Below are 21,239 nucleotides of genomic sequence, written 5' to 3' on the forward strand. Positions count from 1 at the left end.
TTTCTGCACAAAAATATGATCACTACTTCTTGTCCAGAAGAAACAATAGAAAAATACCATCACTTGTCTTTTCTTACATGACTACTAGTGGAGCTAGTAGTCATGAAAAAACTTTATATTGTATTTTGTTGTATTTATCGATAATCTGTCTTTTCTTTTGACTCTCTATGAGACACAATGTATAGGTTATTACCATGACATCATAACTACTCAGAAACAAGCTGCTGCACAAATAGCACATAAAACCAAATTAACTGCACACATAAGCATTTAAAAATAAATAATTAGTGGTTTCTTGTTACCGGCAAAATTAATTGTTTTGTATTATTTTCTGGTTTGAACAGAATTATGTAACATTTTGGGAGAAAAATACAACAGAGAAGTCCAGCACTTGATGACATAATGGCAAAAATCTGCACAGCCACCATGTTTTTCCCTTTAGTGCTCAGATAGGCCGGGATCATGGCAATCCAGACACTGCAGAACACCAGCATGCTGAAGGTGATGTACTTGGCCTCATTAAAACTGTCCGGTAATGTCCTGGCTAAAAAAGCTATAATGAAGCTCACAGCTGCCAGAAGCCCCATATATCCCAGGACAGAGTAGAAGCCGATAACTGAACCCTCATTACACTGAATGATGATCTTTCCCTGATAAGAGTGAGTGTCCTGATCCTGGAAGGGAGGAGAAATAGACAACCAAGTGACACAGATTATGACTTGGATAGATGAACACACACACATTACACAGTTGGGTAATTTGGTCCCAAACCGTTTTCTCCAGGAACTGCCAGGTTTGGTGGCTTTAAAAGCAATACACACCGTGATACTTTTGGCAAGTAGAGAAGAGACAGCAACTGAGAAGATGCCACCAAAAGAGGTTACACGCAGCATGCAGGTTACATCTACTGGACGGCCGAGGAACAAGAAGACACAGAGGAAGCTCAGCATGATGGAGACCAGGAGGAGATAACTCAGGTTCCGGTTATTAGCTTTAACAATGGGTGTAGTCCGATGATAAACAAATAATCCCAATATAAGGCCAGTTATAAGACAACATAAAACAGTCACAGATGATATTACTGTAGTAAGGGTGTCATTTTGATAAGAAATAAATTCCACTATTTTTTGCACACAGCGATCTTGTTTATTATTGGGCCATTGGTCATCTGGACATCTCGTGCAGCCTACACTGTCTATGGGGAAAAAATATAATTACAATTTATTGATTATTTTTAGTTACTGCATAAACTGTATTATGTGCACACTATCCCATTCCACATAATATTGTAATTAGAGATGAGCGAAGTATTCAAAAATTTGATTCGGCTGATTCGGCGAATTCCAGGAAGAAATTCGATTCGATGCGAATTTATTCGCTACGAAGATGACTTATAAAAAGGGTTTCTAGGCTTCAGAGAGCCTTTAAATTAGTGCAGAACACTGTACCTTTAATTTAAATGCCCTTGGAGATGAGGAAGGAGAAGGAGAAGGATGAGAAGAAGGAGAAGGAGAAGGATGAGAAGAAGGAGAAGGAGAAGGATGAGAAGAAGGAGAAGGATGAGAAGAAGGAGAAGGAGAAGGATGAGAAGAAGGAGAAGGAGAAGGATGAGAAGAAGGAGAAGGAGAAGGATGAGAAGAAGGAGAAGGATGAGAAGAAGGAGAAGGAGAAGGATGAGAAGAAGGAGAAGGAGAAGGATGAGAAGATGGAGAAGAAGAAGGATGAGAAGAAGGAGAAGGAGAAGGATGAGAAGAAGGAGAAGGAGAAGGATGAGAAGAAGGAGAAGGATGAGAAGAAGGAGAAGGAGAAGGATGAGAAGAAGGAGAAGGATGAGAAGAAGGAGAAGGATGAGAAGAAGGATGAGAAGAAGGAGAAGGATGAGAAGAAGGAGAAGGAGAAGGATGAGAAGAAGGAGAAGGATGAGAAGAAGGAGAAGGATGAGAAGAAGGAGAAGGAGAAGGAGAAGGATGAGAAGAAGGAGAAGGAGAAGGATGAGAAGAAGGAGAAGGATGAGAAGAAGGAGAAGGATGAGAAGAAGGATGAGAAGAAGGAGAAGGATGAAAAGAAGGATGAGAAGAAGGAGAAGGATGAGAAGAAGGAGAAGGAGAAGGATGAGAAGAAGGAGAAGGATGAGAAGAAGGAGAAGGATGAGAAGAAGGAGAAGGAGAAGCAGAAGGAGAAGGATGAGAAGAAGGAGAAGGAGAAGGATGAGAAGATGGAGAAGGAGAAGGATGAGAAGAAGGAGAAGGAGAAGGATGAGAAGAAGGAGAAGGATGAGAAGAAGGAGAAGGATGAGAAGAAGGATGAGAAGAAGGATGAGAAGAAGGAGAAGGATGAAAAGAAGGATGAGAAGAAGGAGAAGGATGAGAAGAAGGAGAAGGAGAAGGATGAGAAGAAGGAGAAGGATGAGAAGAAGGAGAAGGATGAGAAGAAGGAGAAGGAGAAGCAGAAGGAGAAGGATGAGAAGAAGGAGAAGGATGAGAAGATGGAGAAGGAGAAGGATGAGAAGAAGGAGAAGGAGAAGGATGAGAAGAAGGAGAAGGATGAGAAGAAGGAGAAGGAGAAGGATGAGAAGAAGGAGAAGGAGAAGGATGAGAAGAAGGAGAAGGATGAGAAGAAGGAGAAGGAGAAGGATGAGAAGAAGGAGAAGGATGAGAAGGAGAAGGATGAGAAGAAGGATGAGAAGAAGGATGAGAAGAAGGAGAAGGATGAGAAGAAGGACAATTCTGTGACAGTTTCTGTCTATTTCTGACAGTTCTGGGACATTCACTCCATACAGCGGTTTCAACCGCTGTATGGAGGGAATGTCATAGAACTGTCAGAAATAGACTATTTATGACAGTTCTGGGACACTCACTCCATACAGCGGTTGAAACATTGTATCTATTTTTTTCCATAAATGACATTCTGCAAATACACTTAGAGGAGCGCTGCAGATACACTTTTTGCCGGCTTGGAATTAATCTTATTTTCATCCTACTTCTTCTTCTTCTTCTTCTTCTTCATCCTCATCCTCATAAGAAGAAGAAGAGGATGAGGATGAAGAAGAAGAAGAAGTAGGATGAAAATAAGAATAATTCCAAGCCGGCAAAAAGTGTATCTGCAGCGCTCCTCTAAGTGTATTTGCAGAATGTCATTTATGGAAACAAATAGATACAATGTTTCAACCGCTGTATGGAGTGAGTGTCCCAGAACTGTTAGAAATTGTCTATTTCTGACAGTTCTATGACATTCCCTCCATACAGCGGTTGAAACCGCTGTATGGAGTGAATGTCCCAGAACTGTAAGAAATAGTCTATTTCTGACCGTTCTGGGACACTCACTCCATACAGCGGTTGAAACATTGTATCTATTTTTTTCCATAAATGACAGTCTGCAAATACACTTAGAGGAGCGCTGCAGATACACTTTTTGCCGGCTTGGAATTAATCTTATTTTCATCCTACTTCTTCTTCTTCTTCTTCTTCATCCTCATCCTCAGAAGAAGAAGAGGATGAGGATGAGGATGAAGAAGAAGAAGAAGTAGGATGAAAATAAGAATAATTCCAAGCCGGCAAAAAGTGTATGTGCAGAGTTTCTCTATTTCTGACAGTTCTCTGACAGCTTCTTCACATGTACAGCGGTTGAAACATCTGTATCCTAAATGGAAACTAATAGATACAATTTGTATCTATTAGTTTCCATTTAGGATACAGATGTTTCAACCGCTGTACATGTGAAGAAGCTGTCAGAGAACTGTCAGAAATAGAGGAACTCTGCACATACACTTTTTGCCGGCTTGGAATTATTCTTATTTTCATCCTACTTCTTCTTCATCCTCATCCTCATCCTCTTCTTCTTCTGAGGATGAGGATGAGGATGAAGAAGAAGAAGTAGGATGAAAATAAGAATTCCAAACCGGCAAAAAGTGTATGTGCAGAGTTCCTCTATTTCTGACAGTTCTCTGACAGCTCCTTCACATGTACAGCGGTTGAAACATCTGTATCCTAAATGGAAACTAATAGATACAATGTTTCAACCGCTGTACATGTGAAGGAACTGTCTTAGAAATGTCAGAAATAGCGGAGCTCTCTGCAGGGACACTTTTGCCGGCTTTATCGGGAAAATTTCGATTCGCGCACTCGAAGTAGGCAAAATTTCGGATTCGCCGCGAATCGAAAATTTTCTGAAATTCGTATCGAATTCCGGTTCGCCTGGTTCGATTCGCTCATCTCTAATTGTAATGAAAGTCTCAAACAGGATCCTACTGACCCATTAGAGGATTGTTGGATCATCAGCACTATTATCAAAAAAAGTAACATTCTATTTATTAATCATCTGTCACAATGTCATTTTATGGATACTTTATATGGATATATAAAGAGCAGGGAAGTTGCAGCATATTAGAGATTTTCATTGAAGCATGCACTGCAGATGGGAGTATGGATAAAATATTAACAGTTTTGCAGTCCTCCATTTTTTCTCAAGCCAAATCATACAGGTAGAGGTATAGAGCTCAGTAGAATTCATCCATTTAAGATTCCATTTGGATCCTTCTGCTTCAAACTTCGAAGCCGACAGTGCTATGGGAGGGGAGGTCCAGGCAGTGAGAGAAATTCAGGTCAGTGCATAGATACACTATGATGGCTGGAATGCCAAGAAGGAGCAGGTGCAGTGACAATGCATAACCTCCATTATGGAGCTGGAACAGAGGAGGAGGGAGTGTGGGAAGGCTTGGAGAGGCACCCTGTTGTGGCTGCAAGACTAGGAGAGACAGTAGCTGGATGGAACATCCTTCACCTCTATCACCAAGCACAGGGAGAGGAGGGGGAGAGCGCAGGAAGGATCACAGAGGTATATGGCTAGAGCAGACAGTGGCAGGCTGGGTGGGTGCAGGGGCGGACTGACCATTTGGAAACTCAGGCACTGCCCGAGGGCCCGGGGTCACTAGGGGGCCCCATGAGATGCACCTGGTACCTTTTTCATAGGCTTTTTTGAGTTTGGGCATGGACACAGGGGCCCCATGATCCCCTACTGCCCGGGGGCCCCATGAGTTGTCAGTCCGCCCCTGGATGGGTGTGAGAGCTGGGTGTACTCATGACTCTTCTACCTGTTGTTATGCCCAAAGGAGTGTGGGAGGGAGAACAGAGTCAGCGGTGTGGAGTTGCCCGAGAATCCTGCAGATTGGGCCAGTATATGCTGAGAGGCAGCAGGGCTCCCATATCATGAGTCAGCTCTGGACGGTTGGCAACACAGTCATGGGGCCCCCTACTGGACACGGGTCTTTAGGCAATGCCGAGTGCCCAAATGGTCAGTCTGCCCCTGATTGGTACATTTTGAAAATCACTTAAAGAGCAACTGCAATGAAAAGGACCAGAAAAGTGAAATGCAGACTATAGATATAGTATATACATCTGTATGCATCATCATCTTGATTAATATCACCAACACCCCCATCATCAACACTGTCTATATTTGTATAAACCGAGCAGGAACCAGATATACCGGTATCGTTAGATATTTCTCCTTCTGAACATGGAACGCAGTCATAACAGCACGGATATTTTGTTGATCTCAGCTTTTTTCTGCTTCCTGGTAAACAATGTTCAGAGCACTCAGACACCGGGACCTGAAAACAATGAAAAAACCAATAATCTCAGTGTTGATGCAGAATATACAGTTAGCACACACCAAACTGAACGGAACCATCACTGCATGCTGGCCCAGAACCAGTTACAAACATTTTGCTTCAATAAAAGAAAATAACCAATAAAGACCACAACAAATAACGTTAAATCCAAAATTCATCAAGATATAAAGTTCTATGACACAACCCGAACACATAAGAACACTTATAAGATACTCCTAATATCCAAAGGAATACCCTTCAATAATATACCAGTATAATGCCAATTATTTCCAATATTCGGAAGGTCTGGTAAACATACAAACAACAAATAATTATTAATAAAAAGGTATCACTGATATCTGTATGTATCCTAGCTGGTGTTCTGAATAGATCAACTAGCTGGAAGGGACTCGGGCCCAAAAATATTTTATAACAAGTTTATATGATTCACTGACCGTGAAAAATAATTGAAAAGTGTAAACCTCTAAAGTGGTTGTAATGGCTGAAGGGTGTTTTTTACCTTAAAGCATTCTCTGTATTAAGATAAAAACCTTCTATTGTCACCCCCCCCCCCCCCCCATCCCCATCAAATACTTACAGTACCTGAGCCCAGTCTTGATCCAGCACTGTGCCTGAGAGCAGTGGGGCTGCCGTCTCTCTCCCTCCTTCCTGGACTTAGTGACAGTAGCGGAAGCCATTGGTTCCTGCTGCTATCAATCAAAACCAGTGATGGGGGAGCAGGAGGTGGGCCCAAGTCACACTGTGTGTTTATAGACACACACAGCCTGGCTAGGGATTAAGCCCTCATGGGGGCCACCATAGGAAGCGGCTTTCTCTTATGGCACATGGAGAAGAGGAGGAGCCAAGAGCACCAGCTTTGGACCCCAGAAGAATCACTTTAATCCATTTTTATGTTTGCATCGTGTTTCACTGTATACAGTTTTATCAGCTGTTACAAGATTCTTAACTAGTGATCCTAATCCTGATCCTGATGGGCAGCCCAAAGGTGAACCTGAACAGCAGGCTGACAATGCTGCTGCTATTTGGGATACAGCGGTTTAGCAACAAGAATCGCTGTTACTAACAGGATTGCTGGGAAGACACAAAAAACAGAGCATTTCCTTTGTTTTAGTTTACGTGTCTTTTCATGTGTTTTTGGGTGTAGTATGGTATTAGTGGAGATGTTTTAGGTGTAAAAAATACCATATTTATAAATATTAAGATACTTTACACTATTAGGTATTTGGGGGTATTTTGGTGTATTTTATCGTTCTCTCACCCTTTTAAAAGACTTGAAAAAATTCTTAATCAGCCAAACCCGCCCCACAAGCCCTGATTTGGCATTCCCAGATGATTTAGCTGACACACCAAAAACTCTTCTAAATCTGTAAATGATTTCCAAAAATATGTTAAGGTGAAGCAGGACAGGTTCACTTCCATCCAATAACAAGTCCTGCATAGAGCAATAAGCCGTCTATTACAAATAGCAGACAGTTTTCCATTTGTAAAATGTCCTTCTCTTTCATGCAGCTCTTACCAAGAGTCACATGCTCTTTTGTACATTCAACACTTTTACTACACTATGTTTATATCCATTTGCTAGTTCTCCATATAACAATGAGTATAAACAGGCATACCTGGTGGTTGTGTTTCCACGTTATGGCTTGTGAATTGATGAAGAGTTGCTGACCCTCTGCTGCCCATGGGGTAAAATGTCCGACATCCACATCAATTATATCCAATCTATCGATAAATAATTTGTTTGTTATCTTGAAGTGGCTGATATGTTCCCCATTTTCATCAAAATAAGACATGAGTTCATTTGTCTGTAGTGAATATTTCATTTCTTTTATGTTCTGTTTTGACTGTATATTAGAAAAAAATATAAACAAGATCAATGAATACCATTGGAAAATTAAAGAATATGCTCACTTTATGGAAATAAATGTTCATAGGGCCAATATCATGGCCTAATGGTTAGCATGTATTCCTTGGAGCCAGGGCAGCTGTTAGAAACCACGGGGCCCCATACAGCCAACCTGACAGGGTCCTTTCCAAAAGAAACACAGTTTACTATGCTTCAGTTTATGAATGAGCACAGTGAGCAATCTGTACTGAACACTTGTTGTGTTCATTCAGGAAAGGAAGAGGCTGGTAAATGTGACATTTATAGGAACCTTCCCCCATTCTCCATCCTGAAGGATCCTATTGGGTGCTTGCAGCTCACGGTGAGAAGGAGAAGCCGGCAGCACTTCGGGGGTGAAGGCACACAGGGGGGGGGGGGTCCTGGGCAGCAGGGGGAAACATATGGTGCACAGGGAGGATGGTGGGTGCAGCCAAGGGGGGGCAATCACTGGAACCGATCCCCTGTATGTCTTTCACTGCAGCAGATGAAAGCCAGTGGAAGGGAGAGGAAAAGCTTTCAGCTGCTGTAGAGAGAGCCATTCATGGGTTCCAGTAATTGCCCCCCCCCCACCATGCTGATCACCCTCCCTGCCCACATCTGATTCATCCAGCTGCCTGGGCCCCATACAGGAGGACTGGTGTTACCCCCTTATCCACAACCCTGCTTGGGGTTTTTGGTTCAAATCTTGACTTTGTGCAGTCTTGAACATTGCTTGTGTGGGTTTCCTCTTGCATTCAGGGCATCCAAGTGAGCTATTTGGCTCCTGTCTAAACTGGCCCTCATACGTGTGTGGGTCAAATACAAAATCCCAACTCACACCTTCTAAGCAGACCTTGTCAGTCTAATGTCTAATGAAGCTGCGGAATGTATTTCAAACATGGAGCCAGAAAAAGTAAGGTCCCGAGGATTTAATTTCATCAAAGATCACAATACAGTGGTGGGAATGGAATGGGGAAATTCATGCTAATCATTAATTTTATCTATCCAATTTTATGATATAAAAAAACAAAAATGTTATTTACTTTATTTCCTATACATTTTTATTGGTATTCAATAAGTATACAGTGGCTTCATCGTGTGCAGTGAACATTCTGTATTCCTTGAATACATCGGTTCCGAAACCATGACCCACTGGTTGCCCTAAACCAACCACTGCAATGAAAAGGCCCCACATGTAGGACTTTCTTATGGCAAAATGGAGGAAGGGAGGCATTAAGTGGCAGTGGGTGCTGGGCAGAGTATTCCTGAACTCAACAAGAAACATTTTGTAGCAAAGGGACTGTAGATGGGCCTACAGGTAGTGAGAAAAGCCAACAAAAAAGAAAATATACTATAAAGTTCCAAGTTTATTGTACAAAATGTATAAAAGGACATAATAGTGACCACATCCATGTAATATACCCAGATATAAGTCACATCTGTACTACAGAGTACCATGAGCAGCCCCCATGATGGATATGCAGCATACACAGGACCCGTGTTCTTGGACAACATACTGTATGTGTTCACATGCGCTCCTGACGAAGAAAGAGTGTTTTCAAAACACGTTGACATTCTTATGTGAACCTTCTTTGTAAAAATCGGAATGTTCTCTGTAGTACAGATGTGAATCATATCCGGGTATATTACATGGATGAGGTCACTGCTATGTCTTTTTTAAATTTTGGACAATAAACTTGATGGTTTCTGGTATATATTCTTTTTGTTGGCTTCTCTCACTAAGTGTATGCCTTCCTACAGTCCCTTTGCTACAAAATCTTTCTTGTTTTATATATTGGTGGGATGTGGACATAATAACATGGTATCTTCTTCATTTATTCCATTATCCCTGCACCCAGAATTCTATGACAAGCATAGACTCATCAGGCTGAGGAGTGGTCTCTGTATCATCTCTGCTGTGATGTTACCACAATGAGTGGATGGGGATATAAAGCAGGCACCTAGGTATGCTCTACTGAACACCAAGTATGGGGCATTGTCTTCCCACCTCTAATGAAAAATGATGGGGCACTATATTCCTCCCACTGACACCAGTGATGGGGCATTATGTTCCTCCCTCTGACACCATTGATGGGGCACTATGTTCCTCCTTCTGACACCAGTGATGGGGCACTATGTTCCTCCTTCTGACACCAGTGATGGGGCACTCTGTTCTTTCCACTAACACCAATGATGGGGCACTTAAGTTATTATTAAATGTATGCTTCCTACAAACACAAAGGAAATGATTAGTCTACTGACCACTGATATAGGGGCAATTATTATTCTTACTGACACACAGGAAATTATTACTTCTTCTGACCCTTGGTACAGGTGTATTTAGTGCTCCCACTGGCCACTGACACACGGGTTTTAATTTCTTCTACTGACCACCAACTCGAAAGCATTTATGACCCGGAATGACAAAGGGGCGTGCATTACTACTGTCAATACAGATATATTTATTATTAGAACCATTTAAGAGTCATTACTTTCATGAAACTATAATGCAGATAGACTGCGCATGCATTTGTTGCCTCGGTGGTAAGTAGGTGAATTACCCGGCAACAAGGTATTCCTAGAAAGGAGGCTCATTTCAGTGGAAGCACTTTTTTTACTTTTTCACATAAATATTGAAATTTGCATGTCATGATAGAAAATTACTTTAAACACCCAAACAAGTATATATTTTCTGAAAGCAAGGGCTCTGTAGAACAAAATAGTGGCAGTTGCAATTTTCTATGTTGCATGAAATTTGGGCAACTGTTGATCAAAGACATATCTTCAGGGAAAAATATATTAAAGTGAATTTTTAGTACATGCAGGCACAATTTAATACTTTTTTTTGTTTTGGGGGGGATATAAAATATGGGGTTGTGTTGAGTAAAGAAGTGCCTATGCACTGGAAAAAAACTACAGTACCCTAAACTGCCCATAGCCAATGCTTTAACAGCCTTTATTGCTCTCGCTTCGATATTCACAACAATGTCTTGCGTGTGTGTGACAATTGCTGTTCACATACATGTGTACCCAGTGTGTGGGTGTTGGGTAATGGGGTGCTTTCACATTTGTTTTCACATTTTTTTTATTACAATTTACTTTTGATATTGTGCTTGATTAGCTACTTACCCAGCTTCAGGTGCTGGGGAATGACAGCTCTGAACCTGGGAGGAATGTAATGTTTTTTGCTTCTGGTCCCATTTGTCACAGAGGAGATCTCAGATCAGAGGTTACAGTCATCAAGTGGTTATATAGAAAAGCATTTAAAATGATTGGTTCGTCGTCACTTTCTTACCTTGTAATCAATGTTTTCTTCTCCATACTTCCATTTTAGAAATAAATGCCTATTGTGCAGAGCTTTAGCCAAGACTTCTACTGCATGGTACACAGATGGAGTCACACCCGAGGACAGGAATTTATTTATATTGGGTTCAACAAATTCTATAGTTTTATTTTCTCCTCTAATTGTGCCATTCATTACAAAGAAAGTACTTCCATGTTCACCAAGGGACATAGATTGCTGAAATAATGTAAAATTCAGTAAATTAGCAATTTTGGGGTATTTTTGAATGCTGTGAAAAACATCCTCAGCTCTTATAGACCGCTGCATAGAAAGTTCTATAGCCAAGCTACAATTAATTTCCAGAAAATCTGCGTCTTCGTTCAAAGAACTGGAGGTCCAAGATGGAGGAAATATGAAGGTTTTATCATGGAGCTCTTTTTCATTAAATATCAAAAATGTTAAAAAGAGGACAGAAAAGGATCCACACACGATTATCACACTGGCTTTGAGGTTTTGTAAAGTTTTGCATGTTGAAAAATTTGGATTGGCAGAAATATCAGATGTCAATTTAATTATGAAGGCAGCACAAATTCCATTGTCTGTCATGGACTTGGTTAGTCTCTGAAGCGCATTCTCCCCAGAATCATCGTCTGACACCAATATCCCAACCCAGGTCCAGCCAAAGTGTTTTAGGATTTCAGTTATTATAGTACTGTGGATGTGATCATTTTGAACTGTTCTGAACACATGTGGATAAATGTGTCTGTTGGTTAGAGAGTAGTCCATCGCTCCAAAACTTATCTGAAAATCATCAGAATAAAATACAATATTCTCCTAACATCTTAGCATGGAAATTTATGCTAAACACATATATTGTCTAAATACAAGAGCCATTCTTACTTGAATCTTGCAGTTCTTTGTGCATTTCTTGAAGGTCTGTGCAGGAATCCAGCATGAAACTACACCTGCACTTTGCCTCTATGCAGGATTCCTGTTATATAGACTGGTCACTGCTACTCTCTCTGGTTGTACGGGGTGACTGGTCTTGTCTCCGCCCACTCCTCTAGTTTTCTGTAGACAGCCTGTATTGGATGAGTCTGCTTGGCCCCACCCACAGCATCACTCTTTGCACAGACTAGTGATGATGGCTGCCAACAGTATGATTTGTTTCCCACAATTTATATATCTATGACAAAAATCTGGATAAGCTGTGTGTCTCCATATCACCTGTTAATGTATCTGTTTATAGACTTCTTGATATGTGTGGTCAGGCCACCTCACTCCTCTAGGTATCCTCATCTGATTGGAGGTGTATGGGTTCCTTACACTGACAAACCTCATTCTCCTTTGATAATATCATTACAGACTATGTGAGTTCATCTAAGTTTTGTGTTAATATATATAATATGATGCAAGGTCACATATACATACACATTAAACTCTTTTTTTTTTTTTTACATTTTGTATTGCAGGAGCAATAAAGAGTATTGTTCTGCAATACAATGCTTTCTTTGATCCGTCATGAATGGGTTAAAGTGGAGTTCCAGTTGAATAAAAAATAAAAGCCAGCATCTACAAAAGCTTCAAAGCCGGGTGCCCACTGCACATGTGCGAGTAGCGCTGCACTTTGTGAATGGTTCCGTAGTCTTCTGGGACCCGTCACGTGTCCCAGAAGACTATAGGGAGGGAGGGTGGAGAGCAACTTACACTTACCTTAGACGATCGCACCGGAAGTGGGAGTGGGAACCTGTCAAATTCAGGCACCCCCTCCCTTCCCGCTCCACAGAGGTATCAATCCTTAACGGGGAGCACAGGACAAAGCCTTAAAGCGGATCTTCCCCTATTGAGTGGAGCTCCATTTTAAGTTCATGACAGTTCAAAATGCAGTGATCTGTGATTGTCTCCACCTGGTCACATGGCACAGGGTGCTGTGATTGGCCCATGTACCATGTGAGAGCTGTGGCCAATCTCAGCTGTCCAGGAACAGTAGCAAAGCTGTTATGAATCAGATCGATTCATAACAGCTTTTCTAGGTTTGTGATCATGTGATCCACATTCTGCTGTGTCTGGTGGACACCCCGGGTGCAGGGGGGGGCGTGCAGTGCCCTCCTGTGTTAGTACAAGCAGAGCGATGTATTGATACAATGTACTGTTGTTTCCGCTGTCCGCAGAAGTACAGCAGGCATTGGTTGATGCCCAATCACAGTAGAGTAGGCAGTTGGAGGCTCAGAAACATAAATAAATGTTGTAAGCTTGCTTCCAGATTTGGGACGTGCACGCACATACCGCCTGCTGACCCCCGTTGTGGTTGGACGCAGCACAATTTTGTCAGCAGGGGTCAGCCATTGATTTATGGCTGAGACCTGCTGGTCGGATATGGCCAATCACAGCGCAGAGCCCTGTGTTAACAAACACACAGGTCTCTGTACACAGAGCAGCGATCTGGCTGTTTCCTCTCCCTGCAAAGCAGATCTTTGTACCCCAACCAATTATTAGGAAAAATATACCTGTATATACCCATATACACCAAGTATTTGAGCCTCTGGTACTGTTGTGGTGGAATAATGATCTCCAATAACCCCAGCCAACTGTCCATGGTCCATGCAGCAATAATTAGGAACTGTTTTATTTGGTCCAGATGAAATATGTAAAACACTTCTTACAGCCAATCTCGTATCAATACACGAATCCAATGCATGCCAACCCAATGTGATATTTGGTAAAATATCCGGACTCCGATTAATTTCATCAATGGCGAAGAAGAAAATGAGAAGATGTATAAATGTTTGGGTACTTGGGCTATAAAGATAAATTATTTTAATTTAAGACACATCAAAATCTTATTTTTTTTTTTATTTCTTAAGTTAGCTTTTGTATCTTATGATTTATGACCCTGGAGTTGGGCTTCTAAACATGTGCATTTATTTACTGACAAACCATCGCAACAAGTGGATGATTACATAAACCTCCATTTATATTCAGTGTTAAAGTTGCTGTATTACAAAACTTGATACATTGAAGGAAGGGACTAGAATAGAAACTCCTCCTTATTTAACAGGGACGAGCATCAAACACAAAATTGACATTTACCTCCAACTGGTGGATTCGGCTGAATTGTGGGTAGTGAATTTTGGTGAAAGTGACATCAGGAAAAGACAGAGTGGCCCATCAAGTATGCCCATCTTTTTTTGGGGGGCGGATTTTTTTTTTTGTCCGAGTATAGATCTATGCTTGTACCACGCATGTTTGAAGCTATTTACTGTTGGCTGACTATACCTCTGCTGGAAGTTTTTTCCAAGCATCAACTACTCTTTCAGTAAAATAGTACTTTCTGAGATTAGTTTTGAACTATCCTCCACTTAGTTTAGGGTCATGTTCCCGTGCTCTTGATTTTGGTTTCATGTTGAAAATACTGTCCTCCTGAACCTTATTCACCCCCTTGATGTATTTAAAGGTTTCAGTCATGTCTCCCTTTTCCCTTCTTTCATCCAGACTACGTGTTAAGTTCCTGAAGTCACTCTTGATATGTTTTATCCCCCAGACCTTTCAACATTTTTGCAACCCATCTCTGGACTCATTCTATCTTAACAATGAGGTCTCCAGAACTGGACACAGTATACTAAATGAGGTCTAACTAAAGATTTACAGTGCTTTGAGAAAGTATTCATACCCCTTGAAATGTTCCACATTTTGTCATGTTACAACCAAAATGTCAATGTATTTTATTGGGATTTGATGTGATAGACCAACACAAAGTGGCACATAATTGTGAAGTGGAAAGAAAATGATAAATGTTTTTCAAAATTGTTTACAGATTAATCTATGAAAAGTGTGGTGGCATTTGTATTCAGTCCCCCCGGAGTAAATACTTTGTAGGACCCCCTTTTGTTGCAATTCCAGCTGCAAGTATTTGTGGGGATGTCTCTACCAGCTTTGCACATCTAGAGAGGGACATTTCTGCCCATTCTTCTTTGCAGAATAGCTCAAGCTCTGTCAGATTGGATGGAGAGCGTCTGTGAAGAGCAATTTTCAAGTCTTTCCACAGATTCTCAATTGGATTTAGGTCTGACTGGTACATTCTAACACACGAATATGCTTTGATCTAAACCATTCCATTGTAGCTCTGGCTGGATATTTTGGGCCATTGTCCTGCTGGAAGGTGAACCTCCACCCCAGTCTCAAGTCTTTTGCAGACTCTAACAGGTTTTCCTCTAAGATTGCCTTGTATTTGGCTCCATCCATCTTCCCATCAACTCTGACCAGCTTCCCTGTCCCTGCTGTAGAAAAGCATCCCCACAACATGATGCTGACACCACCATGTTTCACGGTGGGGATGGTGTGTTCAGGGTGATGTGCAGTGTTTGTTTTTCACCACACATAGCGTTTTGCTTTTAGGCAAAAAAGTTCAATTTTGGTCTCATCTGACCAGAGCACCTTCTTCCATATGTTTGCTGTGTCCCCCAAATGGCTTCTCGCAAACTGCAAATGGGACTTCTTATGGCTTTCTTTCAACAATGGCATTCTTCTTGCCACTCTTCCATAAAGGCCAGATTTGTGGAGTGCACGACTAATAGTTGTCCTGTGGACAGATTCTCCCACCTGAGCTGTGGATCTCTGCAGCTCCTCCAGAGTTCCCATGGGCCTCTTGGCTGCTTCTCTGATGAATGTTCTCCTTGCCCGGCCTGTCAGTTTAGGTGGATGGCCATGTCTTGGTAGGTTTGCAATGGTGCCATACTCTTTCCATTTTTGAATAGAGGATTGAACAGTGCTCCGTGAGATGTTCAAAGCTTGGGATACTTTTTATAACCTAACCCTGCTTTAAACTTCTCCACAATTTTTTTCCTGACCTGTCTGGTGTGTTCCTTGGCCTTCATGATGCTGTTTGTTCACTAATGTTCTCTAACAAACCTCTGCGGGCTTCACAGAACAGCCGTATTTATACTGAGATTAAATTACACACAGGTTGACTCTATTTACTAATTAGGTGACTTCCGAAGGCAATTGGTTCCACTAGATTTTAGTTAGGGGTATCAGAATAAAGGGGGCTGAATACAAATACACTTTTCAGATATTTATATGTACAAAATTTTGAAAACCATTTCTCATTTTCCATCCATTTCTCAATTATGTGCCACTTTGTGTTGGTCTATCACATAAAATCACAATAAAATACATTAAAATTTTTGGTGTAATATGACAAAATGTCAAGGGGTATGAATACTTGTATATAGGGGAATCAGGACCTCCTTCCTCCTGCTGACGATCCCTCTAGTGATACATCCTAGAATTCTGTTTACTTTCCCCACTGCCTGGTCACACTGTTTGCTCATTTCGCAATCATCTGAAATAAGTACCCCCAAGTCCTTTTCCTCTGTAGTGCTGGCCAACTCTGTACCCCCAATGTCGTACTCTCTGAAGGGATTTTTTCCCTAGGTGCGTGATTTTACATTTAGAAATATTGAACTGCAATTTCCACTTTTTTGACCAATCTTCCAGCAATGCCAAATTACAGACACCTCCAGGGACATCAACCCTATTGCACACCTTTGTGTCATCAGCAAAAGACATACCTTACCCAACAAACCTTTAGTTATATAACTACGTTGCCTTTGACCTTGGTCTGAAGCTTCGAGCAGCCAATAATGGAGATGATTGATAACCCAGCCTCTCACTACAGAAAGGTTAGTGGAGAGTAGTTATAGGGTTGATTCACAAAGAACACACATAGCCATTTCCCAGTGAAAGTGCACATTCATTTGCTCATTTGAATAGGGGGAAAAAAAGAATGTAGATAGGATTCTTCTGTGTTGGTTGAACATAAATAATTTATTTTATATGGAAAATATATTTTTCCATTTAAAATCAATGATTTATAATTGAACTCTACCATATATATTCAAAAGACATGCTGGTAGGTTATTGTCTCCTGTCTAAATTGGCCCTAATATGAGTAGGTATGAATATAAGTTAGGGGCCTTAGACTGTACGCCCCTTGAGGGTTAGGGACTGATGTGAATGTACAATATATGTATGTAAAGTGCTGCGTAAATTGACAGCGCTATATAAGTACCTGTAATAAATAAATAAATATATAGTCAATTTACATTCGTTATTGTGCCCTATTCACAGAGAATGAATGTAAATGCAATTTAATTGGGCAAATGGCTATGCAAATTCTTTATAAATCAACCCCATAATGTTGGAGCTGCATTAGTGAGAGGACAGGGTAAACCTTATTTTTAAAAGAAAAAAAGTATAAAAAACAATGTCCACCGAAAACACCTCACACTATCACTTAACCACGTGCAGCCCACTAACAGTACATATACTGCTAGCAGGTGGCACAGCCAGGCATGGCAACAAATCTGTATGTTATCTCCTGGCTTTTGGATTTGCGTCGCGTAGGTGCGCACCCCCAGCTGACCTTTGCTGTGATTGGCTACAGCACACGTTTTTCAATAGGTTTCGGCCAATACTTTTGGCTGTGAACCTGCTGATTGGCTATAGGATCTGGCCGGTTCTTCTGTCCGTGAACCTGAGAGAGAAGAAAATCAGACTTGTGTGAGTAGAAGCAGCACATGTACACTTGCATACACTGGTTAGGCACATTTAACCCTTTGATTGCCCTCCAGTTAACCTTTTGATTGCCCTTTCACCAGTGTCATTAAAACAATGTACAGTATTCACTGATCACTGTACTAGTGTCACTAGTGACATCAGATAGCATCAGAGTCAGTTAGCTCCCCTCCCAGCCAGGGTCAGTTAGCTCCAAGTTGCCCATCACACTATCGCAGTAAAGCTATAAGTCACTGATCACTGCCACTACTAGTATAGTGTCTGTACGGATCAGTATCTTGATCACGGTAAGAACTATATTAGTGTCCCCAATAGTATAGTGTCCATAACAGGGGCAGTTCATTTCATTTCTAGTACACAAGCAGTCCCTGATTGCTAGTCAGGAGCTCATTTTCCCATAGTCACCACTAGGTACCTATACATTTAGTGCCCAAAATGTCCCAAAAAATGTTCATAATGAAAAGTCCTACAAGAATCTTAGCATGATAGATGAGAGCAAAGCAGAGGCATCACCATCAGAATTAGGCTCAGACTATAAACCTGTATAAACAGAAGCACCCTGGCAGCTAGATTGTACAATGGTGAAGAGGTCCCTGATAAACCCAGGCGTACCTGACCCCATGTTGCTAGAAATGCATAATCAGGGTCAGGACAAAGGGTGGGCAAGAGGGACGGCTGCTGTAGGGATGGGGGTGCCTTCCTTATATTACAAGGCTGACAGAAGTAAAGATAGAGGCAGTTATTTTGACAAGTGATTGACTGTTGAGTGCATTATCCCCCAAGCTTGCACATCATAAATCAGGGGACGCAGTTTGGGATCTTTGCCCTGGGTGCTGGATGAGCTTGTTGTGCTTACATGCTGCAGGGCACAAGTAATAGTGCTGCACTACTTTTTGGTGATCTGGAAAGCACCGGTGGCATAGTACATCTTGTACATTTAGACCCCAGCACTGCAGTATTTCGTGGTGAAGTGGTGAGCACCATCAGTGCAGTACAAGCTGGTTAGGTGGATAGCACTAGTAGTGTAATGCAACCACAGCCACCAAAAATTTGAACACAGGCCTGTAGAGCCCATAATAGCCTTCCAGAGGTGCTTGCAAACCCTAATTGAACTGTTTTTCACAGAAGACCTCTACAATTTGATTGTGGACTAAAGTAATAATTATGCTAAACAGTACATCACCAGCAAACAAAATTCAAACCTTGCCAGACCATTCGAGTGGGAACCTATCATGGTTTCTGAATGTAAAACTTTTTTGGGCTTAACATGATATTAAAGGCAATTTTTTAATACAACAAATCCTCCTTACCTGCTCCATGCAGTGGTTTTACACAGTGCAGCCCTGATCCTCCTCATAGCCCCTGCCTCCTGCCAATTGCCCTCAGAGCCAGCAGCTCGCTATGGGGGCATCCAAGCAGGCTTGCTCCTGAGCCACTGCTCTGTGTATCCATCAAGACAGAGCTATGGCTTGGCCCCACCCCCTCTCTCTCCTCAATGGCTCACTGGCTATAATTGACAGCAGCGGAAGCTTGGCTAAGTACCAGGAGGGGCTGCTACACAGAGAAGGTTTTTTTACCTTCATGCAAAGAATACATGCAGGTAAAAATACTTTGAACCTTTAGAACCACTTTAACCCTTAACCATACCAGATCACATGCCTGATAAAGGTATCCTGCAAGACTCCGAAACATTGCCTTGCTGTAACTATGTGATCGTTCATTACAACTTTTGGACCCATATTGGTGATCCTCGGTGTGCTGGTGACATTCTCCCTTGCAAGAACGTAAAGAATGCTCCATTGTTTACTGGAAATGAAAATGATCAACCTACAGAGGAGTGAATTCAAAGACACTCCAAAAATCAAAATGAAAAAATGATGCAGCAGGCGAGTCCATTTTGCTGAAATTTCATTGCAGCAACTCATAATGGTACTCAGTAGTTTGTATGGCCCCCAAGTGCTTGAATGCTTGCCTGACAACATCGGGGCATGCTCCTAATAAGACAACGGATGGTGTCCTGGGGTATTTCCTCCCAGTCCTGGACCAGGGCATCACTGAGCTCCTGGACAGTCTTAAATGTAACCTGGCGGCATTGGATGGACCGAAAGATGATATCCCAGAGGTGTTCTAATGGATTTAGGTCAGGCGAGTGTGGGGGCCACTGGTATAAATGTATTCATCCTGCAGGAACAACTTGCATACTCTTGCCACAAGAGGCCGGGCATTGTCATGCACCAGGAGGAATTCAGGTCCCACTGCACCAGCATAGGGTCTGACAATGGGTCCAAGGATTTCATCCCAATACCTAATGGCATTCAGGGTGCCATTGTCTAGCCTGTAGAGGTCTGTGCATTCCTCCATGGATATGCCTCCCCAAACCATGACTGACCCACCACCAAAACGGTCATGTTGAACGATGTTACAGACAACATAACATTCTCCACGGTTTCTCCAGACCCTTTCAAGTCTGTTACATGTGCTCAGGGTGAACCTGCTTTCATCTGTGAAAAGCACAGGGTGCCAGTGGTGGACCTGCCAATTCTGGTATTCAGTTGCAAATGCCAATCGAGCTCTATAATGCTGGGCAGTGAGTACAGGGCCCACTAGAGGATGTGAGGCCCTCAGGCCACCCTCATGAAGTCTGTTTCTGATTGTTTGGTCAGAGACATTCACACCAGTGGTCTGCAGGAGGTCATTTTGTAGGGCTCTAATAGTGCTCATCCTTTTCCTCCTTGCACTAAGGAGCAGATACTGGTCCTACTGATGAGTTAAGGACCTTCTTCGGTCCTGTCCAGCTCTCCTAGAGTAACTGCCTGTCTCCTGGAACCTCCTCCATGTCCTTGAGATTGTGCTGGGAGACACAGCAAACCTTCTGGCAATGGCACGTATTGATGTGCCATCCTGGAGGAGTTGTGCTGCCTGTGCAACCTCTGTAGGGTCCAAGTATCGCTTCATGCTACCAGTAGTGACACTGACTCTAGCCAAATGCAAAACTAGTGAAAAACAGTCAGAAAAGATGAGTAGGGAAAAAATGTCAGTGGCCTCCACCTGTAAAACTATTCCTGTTTTGGGGTTGTCTCATTGTTGCCCATCTAGTGCACCGGTTGTTAATTTGCTTAACACCAAAGCAGCTGAAACTGACTAACAACCCCCTCTGCTACTTACCTGACCAGATCAAAATTCCAGGCGTTTCATTGACTTGATGCTAGACTCTGATTATAAAGTGTTCCTTTCATTTTATTGAGCAGTGTATATATATATATATGCACACACGCATGTGTGTTTGAGCTTTGCAATAGACTGCGCACACCTATGGTTGAGGGGTCTTTGGGCAGAGAGCTTATCAGTATCTGGAACCCGCTTAAAAAAATAAGGTGGCCCCCATATCCCGGCATCCCTCTATGTGAATGAGTAGGGGGCACATAGATCCTTTACTCACTCACACAAAAAAATGCAATAAATAAATACGCCACACACTTTGACAAGCCATTCATGACAGCTAAAACTATTACTTATAACAGTGAACTTTACAGATGTAAGCAATTTCAATGTAAAAAAAACCCCTGATCATCCCCCTCCCCAGAGCAGTACAGTGTCACTATGGTAACCTAGGACTACTCTGATGACAGTATGTACAAAGAATAATAAAAAAAAGTGTAAAAAATGTTAAAGATTTTAAAAGTTGAATGCAAAAAATAAAAAAATATATATCATTTTTCTTTTTACGTATTGCCACTAGTCAATATCAATGATTACCGCTACACCAGTCACATGATGACGCTGTACTGCACTGGTGACAGTATGTAAAAAAATTTGTTTACAAAAAAAAATATTTTATTTAATTTCTTAATTTTCCAAACAATTGTGACAAAAAATTACAACTTCAA

The 21,239-nt window shown here is 41.8% G+C and overlaps 1 protein-coding gene across 1 annotated transcript; it reads right to left on the reverse strand.

Annotated features, from left to right (window-relative positions):
• Positions 1-284: 284 nt before the first annotated feature.
• Positions 285-11,562, reverse strand: LOC149436997 (vomeronasal type-2 receptor 26-like). Its single transcript, XM_089661206.1, has 4 exons — positions 10,789-11,562; positions 7,246-7,473; positions 5,485-5,608; positions 285-1,195 (listed from the first exon to the last, which is right to left on the reverse strand). The coding sequence occupies exons 1-4, from the start codon at positions 11,560-11,562 to the stop codon at positions 285-287; spliced, it is 2,037 nt and encodes a 678-aa protein (XP_089517332.1).
• Positions 11,563-21,239: the final 9,677 nt, after the last annotated feature.

This window comes from Staurois parvus, unplaced genomic scaffold, assembly GCF_062004578.1.
Source record: "Staurois parvus isolate SC_StPar_1 unplaced genomic scaffold, SC_StPar_1.0 ptg001325l, whole genome shotgun sequence".
Lineage (NCBI taxonomy): Eukaryota > Metazoa > Chordata > Amphibia > Anura > Ranidae > Staurois > Staurois parvus.